The sequence below is a fragment of the Triplophysa rosa genome, linkage group LG17 (assembly GCF_024868665.1).
Source record: "Triplophysa rosa linkage group LG17, Trosa_1v2, whole genome shotgun sequence".
Classification (NCBI taxonomy): domain Eukaryota; kingdom Metazoa; phylum Chordata; class Actinopteri; order Cypriniformes; family Nemacheilidae; genus Triplophysa; species Triplophysa rosa.
The window spans coordinates 17,180,821-17,202,409 of NC_079906.1; the positions used below are offsets into that span (position 1 = coordinate 17,180,821).

Genomic DNA, 21,589 nt, shown 5'->3' on the forward strand with positions numbered 1-21,589 from the left:
TAGAACCGCAGACTGAAGCTTCGACTATGAGACATAGATGATGCACTGAGCAGGAACAGGGTGAACCTCTCTGACACCCTCAACCTGTCCATGGAGAGAGAGAACTTGTGCTTAGTTTCGGTCTGTGACTGTGACTCATTTGGTTGAAGTTGTTGTTTGAATCTTGTATTTTCCAAAATGCTTTAGTGAATTTTGAGGACGTCTGAAATATTTTTAACACAGTTTATATATGTGTTCTGTTTGTGTACGATCTAGGAATGTCCCATTTTTGCAGGTAGTTCCATTAATAGTTCAGACTTTTAATAGTTCATTGACTCTTATTGTATTTCAAAAGAACATAGGCTTATAAATTTAAAAGTAATGTGCGGTCAGGAATTGGCCATTCAGCCAGTTTGCGTTTGCCTGAAAGAGTTCATCGTCCTTACAATGTGTAGGCAGATACTGTCAACGAAAGGCAAAAATCCTGCAACAGGTGTAGACGGATGGTTGATTCTTAAGAACTGGGGGCATCCCACTGTCATTCGTTGGCTCTGGACCAATCAGCTGTCAGCTTGATTGATGCATGTAGACAGAGTCGTGGGGCTGCGGGGATGTGAGAGGACTTCACCTCCTGAGGTTGTCTTTTGATGTATTGGTAATGTTTCATATGGTGCTCCAGGTTTTATTTACTGATATAATTTTTTATCTTTTTTTCTTATCAGAATTACTTTTTTGTGCTCAGATGTTGCTCACAAGACTCGTGTTAGTCATGTTACATCTAAGTAATACCTTTGTCTTTATGTCTTCATGTTTGTATTGTCTTTTTGTATTGATGTTTTTCTTCTATTTCTTATCAAATTAAAAAGAAACAGAATTGTTGACATATAGTGGAACAATATGACAAATTATATATATAATTAGGAGAGAATAGAGTATATAAATATAAAACTTGCTCTAGAAATGGGAAGACTTTTCATATCCTCGTTCTCTGTGAAACCAAAAACGTTCGCCACCTTTCTATATAATAAAATGAATGAATGGTTTTGAATTGATTTTTACTCACTTGTCTTTTAAAAGCGCAGCCAACTAGACATCTAGTTCGACATCTCTTCATGATCAATTTGCTGAGTGATGATACCATGGTCAAGTGTTTGAGAGCGACTGATAGAGTGTTTGCATCAGAGAGCAGGAGCTGAAGTTGGTCTGTGATATTGTAATGCGCTCGTGCCAGTGCGGTTGTTCGGAAAAGTGTGTAGGCTGGTGTTTTCTCGCCAGCAGCTGTTATTCTACCACTCCTGGATGAATTGTGACTTCAAAAAAGATATTTTTTAATGAATGGCCATGAATAGCAGTGGTTGATATTCAGTGAATATTTTTTTGAATAGCTTTTAAATAGTTTTGAAGGTAGTTTTAGCCCTTAAGTTTTGGCCCTTAAAAGTGCACCTAAATATGCTCAAAATATTGTCAGTAGCCTAAAAAAAGCTGTTTCTTTGAACATCGAGTGGGTCACCTCCTGGGGGCTGCATCCATGCCAAAGACTTCCAAGGTTGTCACATTTTTTGTGGTTTGCTTTTTAGGTCCGTACCTGAGTTTTACTCCATCCCCGCAGGTCTCTTTTTACAAGCCTCGTTTTATTTGGCTTCAGTCCATGTTGAGTTTGTTTCATCAATGCAAATTACAATACTAGTACTAGTGATAGCTGTTTAGAGACTGTATCTTAAAATGACCATATAGTTACCTGAGTGAGCTAATTGTAAGTTGTGCAAGTGGATAATAGTGGCGGATACTGAAAGTAAAGAGCCCTCTGGTGGTTTTAAAAGTAACAACAGTATTGTATGTTGGGTGTATCCTTATGAAATTATGTTTGATACCATCAATACCAATCAAAATGGGTATTTCTTTTTTACACAATCGGTGGAGTTTTTACACTGTCCCTTACCCATTCCTTTTCTAATTTGCACTTAATAACAAACAAACAAACAAACAAACGCTATACAATGCTGGAGTGGTCTGCTTAATTGATTTATGATTGCATTATTAAATACATGCTTTTTCCCTCATAGAATGATCTTTCATGACAATTTAAGCGTATACTGTAGTTTTCTCTTGCTCTATGTCCAAAAAAATGACTGCACTTTACCTTTCACAATAAAACCGTGAAAACTGGGTTATAACAGTACAGTAAGTCTTTAACCTTGTGTGAATCCGCTCTTTGAAGGTGTTAAAAGTGCCATTTCTGGGTATTTTATCAGACTCGTGGGTGGTCTCCGCTGACTTTATCATTACCAGAACCTCCTGTTTTATTTCTGCTTCAGAGAATTGCTTCTGTCCAGCATAGACTGCAAATCTAGCATAGCGGTTATAATAGCCCGAGGCCTTCAAAAGAGACTAAAATCAGTACAGTCAATCAAGTATAAAGCCTTATCAGTTGATTTATAACATTTAAAAAATAAGAACTTTTATTATGATTAAAGGGAAAGTTCATCCAGAAATGAAAAATCTGTCATCATTTACTCACCCTCAGGTTTTTTCAAACCTTTATAAATGTCTTTGTTCCAATGAACACAGAGAAAGATATTTGGAAGAATGTTAGCAATTTTCAGTTCTGGGACATCATCCACTACCATAGTAGGAAAATAAATAGTGTATTTTTTTGTTCTGTTGAACACATAATGAGATAGTTTGAAGAATTTAGGAAAACAAAGAGTTCTGGGGCACCTTTGACTACCATTTAATTCTTCCTACTATGGTAGTAAATGATGTACCGAAACTGAAAATTACTAACATTCTTCCAAATATCTTATTTTGTGTTAATCGGAACAAAGTCATTTAAACAGGTATGAAATTACATGCGGGTGAGTAAATGATGACAGAATTTTCATTTTTGAGTGAACTATCCCTTTAAGCTTATTGTGTCAGATTAGCACACTACAGTATGTGAAGTAAAGACTCAAAAGAACAAACCCTGATGTTTTTGGTGTAGAAATGTCAACTCATCATGTCTTCAGAGATGCTGCCAACATTTTGTCTCTCCAAAGATGTCCAAAACCGAATGCGTTACATATACTATATAAAGCTGGATGAAGGAATTGAATTCAAGATCTTGCTTTTGCTCATGCTAATCTATGTCCTCTATTTTAAGTCATTTTGGTAAACAAGTTCCTTGAGGACGTCAACCTGTTCCCGGGCCTGTAATTTCTCCTTCACTGGCGCACTGACAGAATGGGTAATCAGAGGCTGAGACACTTTATCTCACTGTCTGTCTCATCTTTCTCTCGCTTTCTCCCTCTGTCTCCATCTGGTAATGTGAGCCCTTTTTGTAGGGTCAATGACTCATTTTCATATAAATATTTCAATTTCATCAACACTTTCAAGTAAACCAAGACTTGCTTTTACTGCAGAGTCTCGCTGTCAATGGAATAGCTCTTAATAAACTTTGTTAGGTTGAGACAAAATATTACAAAGTGCTGCGGAATACTTGATTCTGATTGGCCGATCCCAGTGTTCTATTCCTATATTCTACTCAAGACATCTAAATTGTATAATTATCCATTGTGTCAGGCTACTATGGTCTTTCTCTTCTAAAGGAAGAATAAAATAGAATTCTTTCATTTATTTATATATTTGCTAAGCAGACATTTTATAATATAAAACGAGGTATTCTGGAAATAGTAAAATGATAATTAGATGGAATTAGCGTACATTTCAAATGATATCTACTGTAATCGTAATCCTATAAATCATCAGATGCAATGCAGATTTGGCCTGGAGGTTGCTATGGTGAGAGCGGGGGGGGTGTCATAGAGCCAGATGGAGGGAGAATTTCCTCTGCTGCTGTGCGAAGTTGATTTTGGAAGGAACGTTTCAACCTCAGATGAAGAGAAAACTGACATACTTTAAAGTCAGCGTGGGGTAGTCACGCAGTAGTGGGGATTGACTCGATAATCCAGAAATACGTGCGTTTAGTACATTCCAGTAAGCACATCAGGTTTTCAAATAATCTCAGATCAGTGTTGCTACGGAGAGGGATGCTGTGAAAAATCTTTTGAAATTTAGCGTGAAGAGAGGCTAAAAAACCTATTGGTGTTACAAAAGCTGTGATATTCACACGTTGTTGGATGCGTCGTAGATTCATGAAATGCGTGAGTCAGTGTATCAGTGGCAGCCTGAATATTTACTCCTGGATATCATGAGAATGAATGAGGGTGAATGTCAAATATTTAGATCTTGAGTGCCATGCGGCACTGCGTCTGTTGCTGTTTTGATACGGTATGTTTGGTATTGAAAACGCTTTACATATGATGCATAAATGTGTTTATGATGTTTATATAATTACACCAATATTTTTTATTATGAAAAAAAAGAATAGATTCTAAATTCCAAATAGATGTGCACGTTCAAGGTTGTAAAGCGCATATGAAGACACACGAGTCAAATTCTGTGCCAGATTTCTCCGTTGCTTGGCAACCATAAACAGCCTACATTAGGCCAGTGAGAGCCACATTACTTGATGAAAGAAGTCTTGTATTATTAATAAAAGTAATTTGTGAATGATCACACTCTAGTGCAGCTTGTAATATCATTATGTTGTGTTTAAGAACACCTCTTACCCGTGCTAAAAACATCGTACGTGACCTCCCATAGCTTTTAAAATGCCAAAGCATCAGAGCTGCGTTCTGTCATTTTATTACTCTCTGCTTTATCACAGAAGCTTCGGTCAGGGGTTAAAACGCTGTGATTTGGCGTCATTAGCTCTCATTTATAATTTATTATGATTTGGATGTCTTGACACTGCTGGCTGCCTCTCTGTCTTTATCTCTCTCTGTCAAGCTCTCTCTCTCTTTGTCTGTTTCTCTCTGCCTGTTTGACAATTAGTTAAGTGTTTGCTCTTTACCCGTGATGAATAATTGATCCACTGGTGTCTTAATGATTCATATGCCATCTGTCACAATGTAACGGCTGCATGTGTGAGTCAGGGAGCCATCAAACAGGCGTGGATCTGCGGCGGACGGAGGGGATAATTATCCAGCAGAAAACACCACAATATCAACACTGTGCAAGCGGCGAGCTGATGAAACAAAGGAAATATCTTCTGAGGACTTTAAAGGTGATTTGCATAACCATAGGTTGAATCGGGTCCCCTTGCATGGAATTCACCACGATTCACCTACGGTAGCCCTGAACGGACAAACTGCTCTACAGAGCGTTTCGTAAATACGTTATCTCCTTCGGAGTTCTTCGTTCTTGTGTCAGCCACCGTAGTGGTTCGAAAGGGAGGGGGGAGCAGATGGTTGCAATTCGCAACCTCACTTCTAGATGCCGCTAAATGTCATACACTGGACCTTTAAGGGTTATGAATTTGAACAAACATCTGTCTCTTCAATGAACATAGGCTATTACTTTTCTTACTTTTCTAGGTGAACAAACTCATGATTTGAGCCTTGTGTTTAATAGAATGCACATAAAATGACCAGAGCATCACGGATGCAACATCACCAACATTTCTTTAAAAAGGGTGAAATTTTGTTTCTTGTCAATCAATTGTTGATCATTAATCTAAATGACTTGGATTAAAAGATGGAAATCTTTCCTTTTGTTTATAGAGATCTTTTGGTATTATTTTATTAGTAGAAACATGTTGTATTGTTCATTCAGTGTCAGCAAATTGTATTCGCTCTGGCTTTGTGTTCGTGACCCACCCACATACACTGTTTGAGAAAAACCGTCAAGATCTTCCTCTGATCTTCCAAAGTTTGACTGCAGAAATTCCTGTTCTGTCTGTCTTTGTACAGTATGTGTGCAATGGTAGCGCATTGCGCTAGCAACACCCTAGTCATGAGTCTGTTATTGCACATACAGTATATTAATAAAACGTGTAGCGTGACTGTACTGTAAGTCACTTTGGATAAAAAACAGCTGGCAAATGCATGAAGAAATGGATCCGTCTTTGCATTAGGCGTGTTTTACTACAATTGTCTCTAGGCTGTGTTTGTTTGTAAATGTTTTGCGGTGCAGGTTATAAACACAAGCTGCTATAAATTATGTAAGCATAACTGTGCATGCGCTAATGTTATATAATTTGTACTGATGGATCCAACACGATGCTTGCAGGGGGCGAGACAATGTTTAAAAACTTTTTTAAAGAATAAGAATGTAACATGAATGTTTTAGTTGCAGATATCGCAGGAAAATCATTTAAATATTGTGCACGCGGTGGACGGATATAAAATGGGGACAGATATCTAACTCCGATTTATTAGCACTGCATTATGGGATGTAAGCAGTCTTTTTCAATGTATCATTTGGGGCTATACCAGCTAAAAGGTTGAAAATAGTTAAAAATACATTAAATGAATGAACATAACTCAATGAACTGTAAAGCCGCTTTAAAACAATTTGTATCATATAGAGTTCTATATAAATAAAAATGATTTGACCTGAGAATGAAGCATATCTGTACATAAAGTATTTTGCATTAGTGTATTTCCACATACAGTATAATTGACCTTTGTGTACATTTTGTCAGTAGTCTTATTATTTGCTTTAAACTCAGCATTAAAGCTCATTTTGATTTTAGTTCACACACATTTTAGGAGTCAAAGAAGCTGCTGCAAGATCAATTTTCGCTCTTTCTTTAGCAGCGCTATAGTAAAGTCTCATCTTATTTCTGCGCTGCTGCTATTTTAATTCTTTCTCAGGTCCTAATTAGAATCACTGATGTCCTGCTTCTTGACACCCCACATGTGACTAATATGCATGACGATCTGGGTTTATTAATCTGCTGTCATAAAATCACCTGAAAGTGGTGTGAAAATATGAGGAGGGAAATTTGCCTTTGGATAAGGAACAAGTACAGTCTTGTTTTGTTTTCCAAACAAAGGACTATTAATGGTCACGAAAGCAAATTTGTTCAGCGCACACAGAGATTAGAAAAAAACTCCCATCAGTTCAAGTGTGAAAATACATGCATTAGTTCACATACAGTATGCACTTTATGTATGCTGCACAGAATGAATAGCCACTGTATTTTAAATGCCTTGAAATATATAAATATATGTGCCGTGAGTTTACAATGTAATCCATGAATAGACACCGGGTCATTTTTGTACATATTTATCTTAAAAACGGTCCTATTCTTTTCTAATCTGTCACTTGTGAGAGTTAAATAATTGTGATTTCGCTTCATGTTCTTCTATCCCAAATATTAGAGTCATGTGACCTGATATATGCGGCACTTGATTGTAATACGGTAACTTTTTGTTGTTGTCCTATTCACACTAGTTGGATTTTTAAGCGTCTGTTCAATTCAAAATTTGGAAGCCAACGGGCATAAATTCCCAGTGGCGTCTGATGAAGCCAAATGCTGTGTGCATAGTCGCTTTATCTAGACTTTCATCCAACTCTACACTTTCTTTGTGTCTTCTTTGCCTGGTGATCACACACACTTCTCTTTGGCAGTACCTCTCATCTCATTGGGGGAAAGTGGGCGGAGTTTAGGTGAGATGAGGTGAACGGGCTTTCCTGCCAAACAGAGAACACAAAATTTCATCTTTAGTTCAGATATTGGAAGGCACAGCTAAACATATATCATCCATTGGGTAGAATGCTGAGGACAGGAAGTGTCTGCTCATTTCCCTGTGTGATGTGCTGCATCTCAAACAGCTTTCTGTTTCCTGTTAGCATTTTATAATGAATCATGCCCTTGAAGGGTTCCCTCTGTGAAAAGATGTTGTCTGTTCTACTCTACAAACAACAGTCACATGAAATTACAAGATGATTTTTGATGAGGGATGAGTAACCAGGTACATACTTAATAGTAACAGTAACAGCAGGACTTCATTGGTCAACCAGCTTCACTATGCTGGTCCACCAGCTTTACCAGTTAAGTTTTGCTGGTGAACAGCATGGCTATGCTGGTCTACCAGCTGGATCAGCACCAGATAGAAAGAACAGAAGAACTCAATATTGAGTGTCACATCTGTTTCCACTGGCTTCTTATTATTGTCACTTATTTCAAAATCAAATTAGGGCTTCCTTTATTAAAAAGTGTACTTTGTGCTCTTAATGAGATTTTTTTGGCAGACGTCATCAATTCTTGTTGGTTTAGTTTAACTGACATCTATTAGAGTAGCCTAAGCCTGTGTTGTTTTTTATTTTGTTAACAGGATTCTGGCCACGGCAGGAGCTCACATGAATATTTCATTAGACCTACGCACACTGAGAGCCGTGAGGGTCTTACGGCCCCTCAAACTGGTTTCTGGCATTCCCAGTATGTTGATGCATCTATGTGAAAAGTTTGAGAATGAAATGTAATCATGTAGTATTTTGTTTCATTTGGGGAATTAAACGTTACACCATGTCTTAATCCGGTGTGGCGTGATTTGATTTCAGGTCTGCAGATCGTTCTGAAGTCCATCATGAAAGCGATGGTTCCTCTTCTACAGATCGGTCTGCTGCTGTTTTTTGCCATTCTCATGTTCGCCATCATTGGACTGGAGTTCTACAGCGGAAAACTCCACAGTCACTGTGAAGCTGAAGCAGACATCAGTGGTAAAGAGTATAATACACAATTACACACACACACACCTATAATCTATAATATTGATCTATAATACCAAGAGAAATCTGTCTGTTAGTATTTTCATTTATGTTGAATGCAACATATTTCGTTTTATTAGAATATTTAATGTTGAATGGCTTTACTCTGAGAAAGAAACCAGATGGTGTAGTAGCATCTACCAGCAGGAACTAACAGGGCCGTGCTAGCCAGCCAAACCTTGAACCCTTGGTGCAAATCCAAACAAACAAACGAATATAATATAATATAATATAATATAATATAATATAATAGAATAGAATAGAATAGAATGCATATACAACACACACACACACACACATTCTTTTTCACAAACATGTTCATATAACTAGTGAGTAGAAATAAAGAACTTAGATAGTAAAGCAAGGTGAAACATAGCTTGAGCCTGCTCAAATCAAAATAAGAAACAATTCTGCCATGAAAGAAATGTTGATCTTTTTCTCACCTGCAGGCAATGAGACTGTGGATTCATCCGAGTCTGAATATCCATGTGGATATAGGAAATGTCCTCTGAAATATAACTGCTCTGGCAAGTGGACTGGACCCAACGATGGCATCACCCAATTTGATAACATCTTGTTTTCTCTACTCACCGTCTTTCAGTGCATCACGATGGAAGGCTGGACGACAGTACTCTATAATGTAAGTTTCTGCATTTGTTTGTTTCCGCAAAGTTTGGTTGAGAATATTACACTGCTGTAATATGTCATTTTATTGTAATGCTGTGGCAAAGCATTGTTTAGGATGAGAAATCCTGTTCTAACATGAATTTTCTGGTAGCAAGGTTTATTCGCATTTGGAATTTTTGTTGTACTTTTATTTTAGTCACGAGTTGCCTCTTGTTTGTTTATTGTTTCCCATCATTGCTCCCTAAAACACAATGGGCTGGTTTCCCGGACGGGGTTTTAGCCTAATCCCAGACTACTTTAAAAATGAGTGGCATCTTGATCGAAAACAACTTGCACTTGCATATCTTAAAATATATCAGTGCGATTGTTTTGTCTCAAGATGCACACTGTAATGTTTGTTTGTAAAGCATGTTTTTAAAAACGCCTTAAATATCCTAATTTAACTAAGGCCTAGTCCTGGTTTAGGCTAAGCCCTGTCCGGGAAACCGCCCCTAAGTGGCAAAAGTCCAAAAATATTTAACAATTAAATTACTGTTGGCACAGTTTCAAAATGTAACCCTTTTTGCTCAAATAGAGTGTTACAGAGATTATGTATTTTTGTATTGTATGCAAAACCCGGAAGCACGTTTTTGCACTTTCTGGTTCCATCGCCCCAAAGTCGAATGTTTTTTTATGTTAAATGCCTAAAATAAGGTCTGTGGGTAACAAAACCTCTAAATATTTTTCACGTTTTATTCTATAACATAAAACACACCACTTGTAACCCGCTTGTGATTTTTTTAAATTTTCATAAATTGTGTCTTTAAAACGGTGGTTGCTAACAAGTTGCTAAATGCGACTACATCCCTCGGCGGGGACGTTAGACGTCATCGCGCATAAAAATCTCACAAATAATGCAAAATGGACACAAATCTCTAAAAACATTGTTGGGGATTTATTCACAGAGTAATTACTTAGCAGGGTTCACGTTTTTTAATAAAGTTTGATTAAGGTTGTTGGAGGCTTGGTGGTGGTGATGTTGATATCGAGTGACCATAGTGTAGTCTGTTTATAACCTCATGTTAGCTTTTTACTTCTGGTGATTGTATTCGTGCTTCAAATATAGCAAATACTGTGTTCATTTGTAAACATTATCTTGATAGACAAAATGTGTAAACATCATAAACCACAGAACTAATTTTTTGCAATCTCCCAAGACTTTTGGTCGAGGGAACCAGTTCTAACTTCCGGGATGGCCTAGAAAAATACGTCATGTCTGCACCACTTGGGTTTGAATAACAAGTTCTAGCCATGATGTGACCCATGCTGCTTTTACAATGGCCTTAAAGCATGTTTATCTTTTCTCTTGTTCACTCAATGTGTCACTGATGCATGACATGTCTATGGACATTTTTGTGAATGTTTAAAGATTTTTATGAATGTTTAGTTTCTCTTTGACTCTAACTGCTCATGTTCTTTTATGCGTATCACATTTTTGATATCAGAACACAAAATATTACGTTTTATTCATTAGTCAAGAAAGCTGTATTTTTTTTTAGATCTGTAACATTAGAAAGCACAGACAATATCATAATTAATGTTTTTAATGTACAAATATCAGGCGATTTACCTAAAATAAATCAAAGGGAGAGAAAGCCGCCCAGATCATGCAGGGTTGACACAGTGCACAGTGCGTTTGATGAGTCACGCTGTGTCATACGTGTTGATATGACTCACGAGGACAGAGTTAGAAGTGTTTTTCTCACTCATGACTGGGTTCGGGATGTGGGGAACTCCCTCTTAGCTCAGTTGGGCGAAGATGTCACCTGCCCACGCAGCGTTGACACACCCTTTGCATGGCAGAGCGGTACCCCGCTGACCCCTCACCGGTAATTAAAATAAAGGGTTTGGTTTCTGACTACAGGAACTGAATTCTGGATTAAAATACCAATCAACTGGTAAGCACTTCAAGGGCATGGGTTTGATGTCCAGGGAACACGCACAGACTGATTTATATTTTGAATGCACTGTAAGATGCTTTGGGTAAAAGCGTCTGGCGAATGCAGAAATTAAAATTCACTTCCTGTTCTCTTTGTACAGACCAATGATGCCTTAGGCCCTACGTGGAACTGGCTCTACTTCATCCCACTAATAATAATCGGCTCCTTCTTTGTGTTGAATCTGGTATTAGGAGTCCTGTCAGGGTGAGTGCTGTTTTCCTCAGAGGAAGCTGATGTGATCTGTCCTGATGTCTGAGTTTTATCTGAGGTTAATGGCATGTGTATTAACTTGATCTGTAGTGACAAGAGGAGGGATTAAGTTACTACAGGATCCGAGGGGACAATTTTATTGCTCAGAGGTTGCTCTTTCGTAGCTCAGGAGTTCATATAATGGAGTTCATTTGTGTCATTTAAGTATCAACTTAGTCTAAAATTGCTAAGGAGAAATAAAAGCAAACAAAAAACAGACTTGTTGTAATACAGTGGTTCTCAACAGGGGGGCCGTGGCCCACAAGGGGATCCAGTTGACTTCCAGGGGGCCTCAAGCTGACAAAAAAATTAAAAAGTTTTTAAAAAACAATATGTTTCTTATTATTTGGCCATTTTTATAATGAATAAACACTTTTCCAGTTAATGTCAAGCTCTGAATTATTTTATTGGGTAGAAATTGTCAGTTTTTGTACGTGGGAGGGGGGGGCCTTTGAATATTATTGAATGTAGTGGGGGGCCGTGGAGTCAAAAAGGTTGAGAACCCCTGTTGTGATACATTAAGAGTATAGAATTGTAAAATCAATGTAGAATAGAATGTAGAATCAACAAATCCAGCGTTATGGATGTGACATTTTGCGTTACGGAAGTGACATATAAACACTCTGAGAATGTATTTGTTACCAATATACTGAACCATTTCTTTATATTTTGCTAAACTCTTGATTATAGAGTTTAAACATCAGAAACATAATAGTCTATGCACAAGTTTTCTATTTTTAAAAAGGAAAATAAACATGCGTTGTGGATGTGACAAGAAAGGACATGTATTTTGGGAGACGACAAACTTTGTAGGATTTCTGAAGCAATTATACCCAACAAATGAAGAAGGGATGTCTCTTCATAGAAAATTAAATAGTTGCTTTATTATAATTTCCATGTGCCCATTTATGAGGAATATGTACCGTTATGGATGTGACAATCCTGAAAATGGCACTTACCTGACTATGAAAAATCATGCACTAAAAATGAAACAAATGCTTTAAAAACGTCACCTCACATGGATATTAACACCAAATGTTGTTATCTGTGCTGTTAGTATACCGTAGTAAAAACCTTTGGTAAAAACATTTTTTTTATGGTAAGGTTGACATTTTCACGGAATTGCCAGTTATATAGAAATAAATTTGCTGAGAAATCTTTGAGTTTATATTGGATTTGTCCATTTTTGACCCAACACTGGGTTAAAATAACCGAACATTTTTAAGAGTGCTTTCATTGTGCCTTTAATTCCATCACTCAGCAGGTGAATCAGGTTGATAAATGAAGTGTTCTCATCCCTGTGGTTTCTCTCCGTGGTATATTGGTATATTGTTGGCTCCTGTAGGGAGTTTGCTAAAGAGAGGGAGCGTGTGGAGAACCGGAGAGCCTTCATGAAGCTCAGGAGACAGCAGCAGATCGAGAGGGAGCTAAATGGGTATCGGGCCTGGATCGACCGTGCAGGTACTCTTACATGCAAAAGGGACATCTGTTGCGGAGTTGATGCACACTCCATGCAAAACTAATAAGAAACTGAATCTGTCAAAAGCAGTGATGTGCCACAGTGTCACCATATTCTGCAGCTGAATAACATCCTGCTGTACAGCAGGCTCTCTCTTATGTGTGAAGCTTTTCGAAATGTATGTTTTTAATTTTGCAGAGGAGGTTATGCTTGCGGAAGAGAACAAGAATTCAGGCCCTTCAGCTTTAGATGGTGAGATATGACCTCGGCTGCTTTTCTTTTTGTTTTTACCACATATGGTGTGGGATACATTTTGATTTTATTTTTTGCTTTTTAATGATGCGTTAGGGTTAAGGTCATGTGCTGATTTTCAATGGCTTTTGTGTATAAACCTATTCTCATCAATGTTTCACAAGATGCAGAGGTCCCAAAAATATGAAAGTTGTACATTCAGTAGACTAATGCCATAATAAACCGCTGCAATCCTGCTCATCGTTCATGACAAGAAAACACAATGACTTCAGAACCATTTACAATGAGACAGAGAAAGTTTTCCCCAGAATCAAAGGGATTTGATTGACAGCTTCCCTATTGGCTTTCTCTATTGAAACTAAGCCAACAAAACGAACAGACAGCTACCACTGTGAACTTCTGTTCATTCCACCTGCAAAGTGCTGTAGGACTCCCATCAACATGGGAGTTTGCTTTATGCCAAATTAAGTTTATTGCTTTCATTTATTTAGTTTGAAATGCAAAATAATAATTCTCTAATGCATGTATTCTCAGTGCTGAAAAGAGCCACCACCATAAAGAGAAGAGGGGTAGATGATGTCCGGAGAGCTCCGGAGGAGCCGTATGCCGACATTTCATCTGTAGGTGAGTGTCTTGGATGTGAGGGCTCAATCCCAGCTTTCATCTTCAGTCTTTAGTTGGGTCATATCACATAAGAAACTTGCAGAGGTTTTAGGTTGATATGCACTTTTATTCATTTTCATTTTTTTATTAGGCATGCAGTTAAACAGAGCGAGCATACGCAGCGCCAAAAGAGGACCAACATCATATTTCCGACGAAAGGAGCGCATGCTAAGGATCTACGTTCGCCGTATGGTGAAGACTCACACCTTTTACTGGATTGTTCTGGGTCTGGTGGCCCTCAACACCTTCTGTGTGGCCATCGTACATCACAAACAGCCCCAATGGTTGTCCAGCCTCCTCTGTAAGACCACAAGCAAAATAATCGCTATGCTAAATGCACCCTTATTTTTAAAATAAGATATTTGAATGTGAAACTTTATTTTTTGTCTGTCGTTTGTTTGTCAGGCTAATAATAAATGATAGTTACATTTGAAAGTCAGTATTGCAAATGTTAAAATAAAGTAAGACTTCTGTATAGAGTAGGGATGTAACAATATCAAAATCTCACTGTACGATAATACCTCGGTATAAAGCCCACGGTACGGCATGTATTGCAATATTTAAAATGACAAATGATGACTTGGAAAGTGCCATAAGCATCCTCTTTTCTTTATCCTGTAATCATAACTGTTGCTAAATTAGAGGTATGAGTTATAGTATGAGACGTGTCAAATGACCAAATAATCCCTTTTATAAAATAAAATAATTGCACCAGATGGACCTTTTATTACAACAACTATTATTTTTTCTAACATTCTCTATGTTAGGCCCGGAAGACCTATCGTTTCATACAGTCATGTGACCACGCTAATATTGAGACAATTTTGCTATTGCGATAACACGATATCTATAATATTGTTACTTGTATAGAGCTATTCAATGAGTGTTGACAGCGTGGTTCTGTTCATAATGATATTTACTTTGGTATCTTGTCAAATCAAGCACATTTTATTCATTTTATTTCATTGCTGTGTAAAATTTTTGTTCGTTTTTTATGTGCAATAAAAAAAATCTGGTCCTTTTTTCCGCAGACTATGCAGAATTTCTGTTTTTAGGCCTGTTTCTCACTGAGATGTTTCTGAAGATGTATGGACTGGGACCCAGACTCTATTTCCACTCCTCTTTCAACTGCTTTGATTGTGGGGTAAGTTTCTTTCCCATAATCCTTTTGGAAATAAAGATAAGCACAACAGGGTGGATGCCGATTCCAAAGGGGTGGAGACTCCTCTAAACGAAAATTCAAAAATCTTTTCTTCCATGAAAAGATAATGAAAGATAAAAGACAGATGGCGAGAAATAAGCGCAGATTAATCGGAGATCTTTTTTGAAGTTGCCGTTCTAGGCACTTCTAACACGTTTTGAGCAGCCTGCTCTAAATATCAATATGTAGCTTTATTTTGATTAAAATTCAGGTTTAGTTTTGGGCTGCCTGATTTATATGTAATGATTTTGGCCAATCTTTAAGTGGCTCAAAGTGTCCCGTTCTGGAGTAGTCCAGTTTTGGCCTGGTTAAGCTAATACACTAGAAACAGAACTGGGCTGCGTTTCCCAAAAACATCTTAAGCCTACGTTGATCGTAGCTCCATTGGTGACAATGGTTCTAAGATCAACTTAACGTTACGATGCTTTTGGGAAACGCAGCCTGGTCAATACCTATTAGTAGACTGAATCTTTAAAATCAAATTAAACACTGAATGGTCATTTAATACGAACTGCAATGCATTTAATGTAAAGATTTGGTTTTATCAGTATTCAAACGTGCAACCTTTGCGCTTCTTATGCAATGCTATACAATATGAGGTAGAGACATATAGTGTATGCCTTAATTCCTTACAGGTGATAGTGGGAAGCATCTTCGAGGTGCTCTGGGGATTCTTCAGACCTGGTACATCTTTCGGGATCAGCGTGTTGCGTGCCTTACGGCTGCTGAGGATCTTCAAGATAACCAAGTAAGTGCAGCCTGGCCTGGAATGACAGCCTCCCGGCTTTGTTTACCTCTTTACTTGACAATAATCTGTTTATTGACCTCCATGCTTGGATGTCCTCACGCTGACCTTAGAGTTGCCATGTTTGTGTGTTGTGAAGGTACTGGGCATCCCTGAGGAACCTGGTTGTGTCTCTGATGAACTCTATGAAGTCCATTATCAGTTTGCTTTTCCTGCTGTTTCTCTTCATTTTGGTCTTTGCCCTTCTAGGCATGCAGCTCTTTGGGGGAAGGTAATATTTTATAACTTTCCACCTGTAGACAGTTTTGTAAACATACTATAAATCTTTTGATCCAAACAATGCTTGAATTTATGCTCTGAATGCAAGATTGTGATGCTGAGCTCTGGCACAAACTCAGCCAGCTGCCTCACGCTTGATTCAACAACAAAGTGTATCGACACCAGATCAAACATCAATCATGTTAAAAGCAGTTCTTGGTGGAACAATAACTTTTATGTGGCAGGTGCAAAAAGACTTTTGAAAATTGATAAGGTTTTCCTGTCAGTGAAAAGCGAATAATGTATTACTGGTCAGACTTGTATCGAATATGTGAGGCACGCATGCAGCAGATGGCACATTTTCTGTTTTTCTCCACAGGTTCATTTTTGAAGACTACACCCCCACTAATTTTGACACTTTTCCAGCAGCTATTATGACAGTGTTTCAAGTAAGATTTATAATCTGTGTAAATGCGTGAGTCATGATATTTCAAAGTTAAATATGACTTGGGTAGGATGGCTAGTTGATTCAAAATTGAATCGACTAGATCAGGAAATCAGGATTAGGACAAAACCAGAAATTTTATTCTCAATGTTTTATCATGCATAAATATTCAGTGAACCATATAGTGACAAAAACACTCCGTAAAGGGATACTTCACCCAAAAATGAAAATTCTGTCATCATTTACTCACCTTCGAGTTGTTCCAAATCTGTCTAAATTTCTTTGTTCTGATGAACACAAAGAAAGATATTTGGAAGAATGCTTATAACCAGACAGATTTCGTCCCCCATTGATTACCATAGTAGGAAAAAATACTTTATAATTTTTTTGGTTCTGTTTAACACAAAAGAAGACATTTTGAAAAATGTACAGCAAACAGTTCTGGGGCACTTTTGACCACCATTGTATGTTTTCCTATATGGTTGCCAATGGGGGGCAAAATCTGTCTGGTTATAAGCATTCTTCCAAATATCTTTCTCTGTGTTCATCAGAACAAAGAAATTTAGACAGATTTGGAACAACTCGAATGTGAATAATTGATGACAGAATTTTCATTTTTGGGTGAAGTATCCCTTTAATGTAACATTAACGCTATTAAATGTACTTCGCTTCTAGATTCTTACTGGTGAAGACTGGAATGAGGTCATGTATAATGGCATACGCTCTCAAGGTGGTGTTAAGTCAGGGATGTGGTCGTCTGTGTACTTCATTGTCCTGACTCTGTTTGGAAACTGTATCCTTCCTTCATGCATCATCTCATTGCACACGATTCATCAGTTCACGTTATTCTAAATAAAAAGGAGTTTGTTTTATAGTCTTTAATCATAAAATGCAATGTCTTGTTCTGCCTCTAGTGTGTCTCTCATATAATGCTGCCAAGCCCTCATTACTTTTCCCCTTATTGAATATTACAAATACAGTATATTACATTATGATAAAACTAAAATAGGTTGCCAATGCATTTCATGTTTACTTGCTAATTTAATATTTTGCACGTTCAAATTTTTGTATTTTGTTTAGGCTGCTGAAGCTGCAAAGCTCTTTGAGTCAAAACCCTTGACAAAATGCTTAGATACGCTCCTCAATGTCTTCTTAGCTATCGCTGTTGACAATTTGGCCAATGCCCAGGAGCTCACAAAGGTAAATCCAGCTCAAGGATCTCTTACCCTAACGTGCATGCCTAAAGATTTCAAATGCATATGAATAAAACCTTGTTGTTCTAAAGGACGAGGAGGAAGAAGAGGAGGCATTTAATCAGAAACACGCTCTGCAGAAAGCAAAGGAGGTCGGACCCATGTCGTCCTTCATGTCCTCAGAGTAAGTGAACCAAGTACACCCTCGCTTGCTTCTTTCGCCCTCTCTCAAGGATGCTGCTGTATGATGTCCACTAACACCACTAACACCAGTCTCTCGTCTGGCAATGTTTTATTAGGCTGGATTGTCGTGATCCTTGAGCCCTTTCCAAGGCTAAATACTTGCTTACGTGGATCAGTTTACAAGGGCATCGCTATAAGGTTGCCACAGAATGTAGATTTTAAAGTCCTCTACTGATGACTTGATGATATGTTGCACTTTATTTCCTAGAAATCAAAATGACAGTTGTTGAGTAGTAGTTGATGTATGTGCCATAAATATTTGAAAGAATGTTTGTAACCTAACAGTTCTGGGGCACCATTGACTACCATAGTAGAACAACTAATATTCTACTACCATGGTAGTCAATGGTACCCCAGAACCTTTTGGTTCCTCACATTCTTCAATATATATTTTTTGTGCCCAACACTACAAAGCAATTTTATACAGGTTTGAAACTCGAGGATGAGTAAATGATGACATCATTTTTATTTTGAGGTGAACTGTCCCTTTAAGACGAACAGGTTAGCTTTGGTTTTGTGGCAACCTATTGTACAGAATTTCTGAAAATTTAGAGAGTACGCTTTGCTTTTCTAACTACTATACTTTATGAAAAACTGATTAGACTACTGACTGATTGCTACTTGAGACCTACAAAAATCACCCAAGTGTATACCATCACTGAAGTTGATGCACAACCTGCTTATTGAAAGATTGCACATGGATTTTTTGGGGGCTCGCTCTTCACAAAGCACTATAATTTGCTTTGAAATCAACAGCATGTTGTCATAGCAACCGGCAGGCTTCCCAGTCTGTGCAGGGATGAGTCTATTATGTTGGCATAAAGAGAGCTTCGTCACCATCAAAAGGAGAATTAAAGAGTTTTAAACTCTTTAGAATTGGCCAACATGGATAACAGTATGTATGCAATGCATATGTTGTTTCTTTGGTAAGACGTCCTGCTCTTCTGATCTCAAAATATAAACGCAATATGGAGGTTCCATACAGTAACTGGAGCTCTTACGAGAAATTGATGCAACTTCAAGTGTTTTTAGGAACTTTTAACACTGCATGAATGTGATGCCAGATTCCTGGAACTGAGCATGTGCAAGTTGTGATGACGGTCAAGTGTGTCCTCAACAAAACAGGCCACCTTTACATCTCTTGATTGATCCTTGATGCTTTGGATGCTCATTTTTGATTTTCTTGTTTACTGTATAGCATTATTCAGAATTGTTGATACATTGTGCGCTTCAAGAGATAGTAGCCTCATTACTGAGTTACAAATGCGGATGTGAGTGCATTTGTGCATCACAGAATTTCCGATAACCACACTTGTAAACGTTGTTGGCAGACAGTAGCACCATGTACTGTGGCCAGAAAGGAAAGAAAGTTAAGCTATGTTGTCAGTCAAGAAATGTAAAAGAAACAAACTTTTAGCAACTGTCTCTACATCCCGAATAACCAGGCCCACACAGAATCAGTATGCCTACAGAACTTCCACTGAATTTAAACTTTTGTCATTCCTGAAATTTTAGTAATCCTACTTATGTTAGCATGTTTATTAAATATTTCATTCGTTTTGATAATTTGATAATTTTGCCAGCTAACAATGAATGTATAGTCATGCTAAACCATGCAATTCTGATTTTTCCCTGGCACAAAATTAAGTTTAAAGATTCTCTCTGGGATTACACATAACCAAGGTTTTTGGTAAGCTTGTTGTACAGAATAGAATAGAATAGAAATCTGTCATCATTCACTCACCTTCGAGTTGTTCCAAATCTGTATAAATTTCTTTGTTCTGATGAACACAGGGAAATATATTTGGAAGAATGCTTATAACCAAACAGATTTTGCCCCCCATTGACTCCATTGGTAGGAAAAATTACATCACAAAAGAAGACATTTTGAAGAATATAGGACAGCAAACAGTTCTGGGGCACTTTTGACTACCATTGTATTTTTTCCTACTATGGTAGTCAATGGGGGCAAAATCTGTCTGGTTATAAGCATTCTTCCAAATATCTTTCTCTGTGTTCATCAGAACAAAGAAATGTGTACAGATTTGGAACAACTCTAAGGTCAGTAAAAGATGACAGAATTTTCATTTTTTGGTGAAGTATCCCTTTAATACAGGATTGCAGGACAATACTGAAAACAAACCCAAGCAAATAATGTTCTGTATGAGGCAGTGCAGGTTAGAACACATTGGTGTGATATGAATACCACAGGGTCTCTTCTCTACTGCGTTTTGGGCGGTAATGAGAGAGCCAGTTGCACTTTGTCAGCAAACCCTGACTGGAAATTGTGGCCTGTGGCATTTGGATCTTGCATGTTTACTTGAAAGACGAACAAAGACTGATGAAGCATGCTGGAAAGTGCTTGACCAAAACTGATTGGAAATGAATGCATGCCTTCAGTTAGCATGTCAACTATGGACGTCATTACTGGAAAATGCAAATGTATAGTATAACTGGTGCTAAAAATGATTTAGGGTACTCTTTCTTTCTTTTTCTGATATTGTGTGCTTATGCGTATGGACCCCATCTATATATGTCTTATATCTGTGCCATGTTTCTTACTGTCTCAACATTCCAAGAAAACTATATTTGTTGCCTCTGATCTAATATATCTACCATCATGTTGTCATGTGACGCTTTGCTGCCATGCTACACAGCCCAAAATGTGTCATATTTAAAAGCTTTACAAAGGCTAACTTTTATTTTTGTAAGAAAAAGTATAATATAATAATGTTTAAAATGAACAGCATGCCCCAAAATAAAAATCATAGTCATTTACTCACCCTCAAAAATCCAAACCATTATTTACTTTTAGGATCTTCTTTTATTGAGTGATCTGTCCCTTTATTTGATTAACAATTGATTGAAATACCTGTGTACTAAAACCCAAGCTGAAGTTGTATTGATCTAGATTTGGGCTGTGATGCTTGGCTTGTTTTGTCCTTGTTCTCAAAAGCACTAATGTCTTGTTTTCAACCAATCGCTCATTGATTACACGGACCACACAAGAGTACAAGAGCCAGTAAGTAATAGTCTGTTTATTCCAATTTTAATATTCAGCACCGCCTAATTTTCCTGTCTTGGCAAAGCTTTTTGTTCTGCCATCTTTATCTAAAGTCTGATTTCACATTTCCAAATCTGATCTTTTGTTGGTATATGATTTGTCACTTTCTCACAATAAGATTTCCTGCATACTTTTTCTTCTCTCCATTCTGAATCAACTCTGTTTCCAGTTTCGCTGTTTAGTTTTTCACTTTGATAGTTCTGTCAAGTTGGTTTCCATCTCTGCTGTCCCAACTAGCTGGACCATAAATTCAAGTCACAAAGAAACACTATGTCACTATGTTATAAAATTTACTACAGACCAGCAATTAAAAATAGAAAATATCACATTTTTTCTAAATATGGGTCAAGATTATACATGTACTCTCACAGAAGCTCATAGTGTTCTCTGTATTTTTCATGTGGTATTTTCTCTCATTATTTCTCAATTTTCAATATTTTTGCTGCTGGGAAAATTTATAATATCTTTAATGCTGTAACAATTTCAGCACTCCAAAACAAATGATCTTTTTAGATTCTTTGTACTGTTGTGTAGATTTTTATAAGTAAAGAAATGCATAATTCAGTACATTGTAGATAAAAAAAATCCAAATTATTTTACACCATATCTTGTTATAGATTTTATTATAGTTTTT

General features: G+C 37.4%; 1 protein-coding gene across 8 annotated transcripts in view; it reads left to right on the forward strand.

The window, feature by feature from the left end:
- LOC130567820 (voltage-dependent R-type calcium channel subunit alpha-1E) overlaps positions 1-21,589 on the forward strand; it is a 101,111-nt gene that overhangs the window by 52,835 nt on the left and 26,687 nt on the right. For all 8 annotated transcript variants that reach the window (XM_057356249.1, XM_057356248.1, XM_057356254.1 and 5 more), the window contains 15 exons: positions 8,145-8,248; positions 8,371-8,529; positions 9,027-9,217; positions 11,284-11,387; positions 12,778-12,893; positions 13,090-13,143; positions 13,678-13,767; positions 13,898-14,107; positions 14,838-14,950; positions 15,643-15,755; positions 15,892-16,023; positions 16,390-16,459; positions 17,131-17,248; positions 17,588-17,655; positions 17,741-17,832. In XM_057356249.1, the coding sequence (XP_057212232.1) occupies positions 8,145-8,248; positions 8,371-8,529; positions 9,027-9,217; positions 11,284-11,387; positions 12,778-12,893; positions 13,090-13,143; positions 13,678-13,767; positions 13,898-14,107; positions 14,838-14,950; positions 15,643-15,755; positions 15,892-16,023; positions 16,390-16,459; positions 17,131-17,248; positions 17,588-17,655; positions 17,741-17,832 (1,734 nt within the window). The remainder of the gene's footprint in view (positions 1-8,144; positions 8,249-8,370; positions 8,530-9,026; positions 9,218-11,283; positions 11,388-12,777; positions 12,894-13,089; positions 13,144-13,677; positions 13,768-13,897; positions 14,108-14,837; positions 14,951-15,642; positions 15,756-15,891; positions 16,024-16,389; positions 16,460-17,130; positions 17,249-17,587; positions 17,656-17,740; positions 17,833-21,589) is intronic.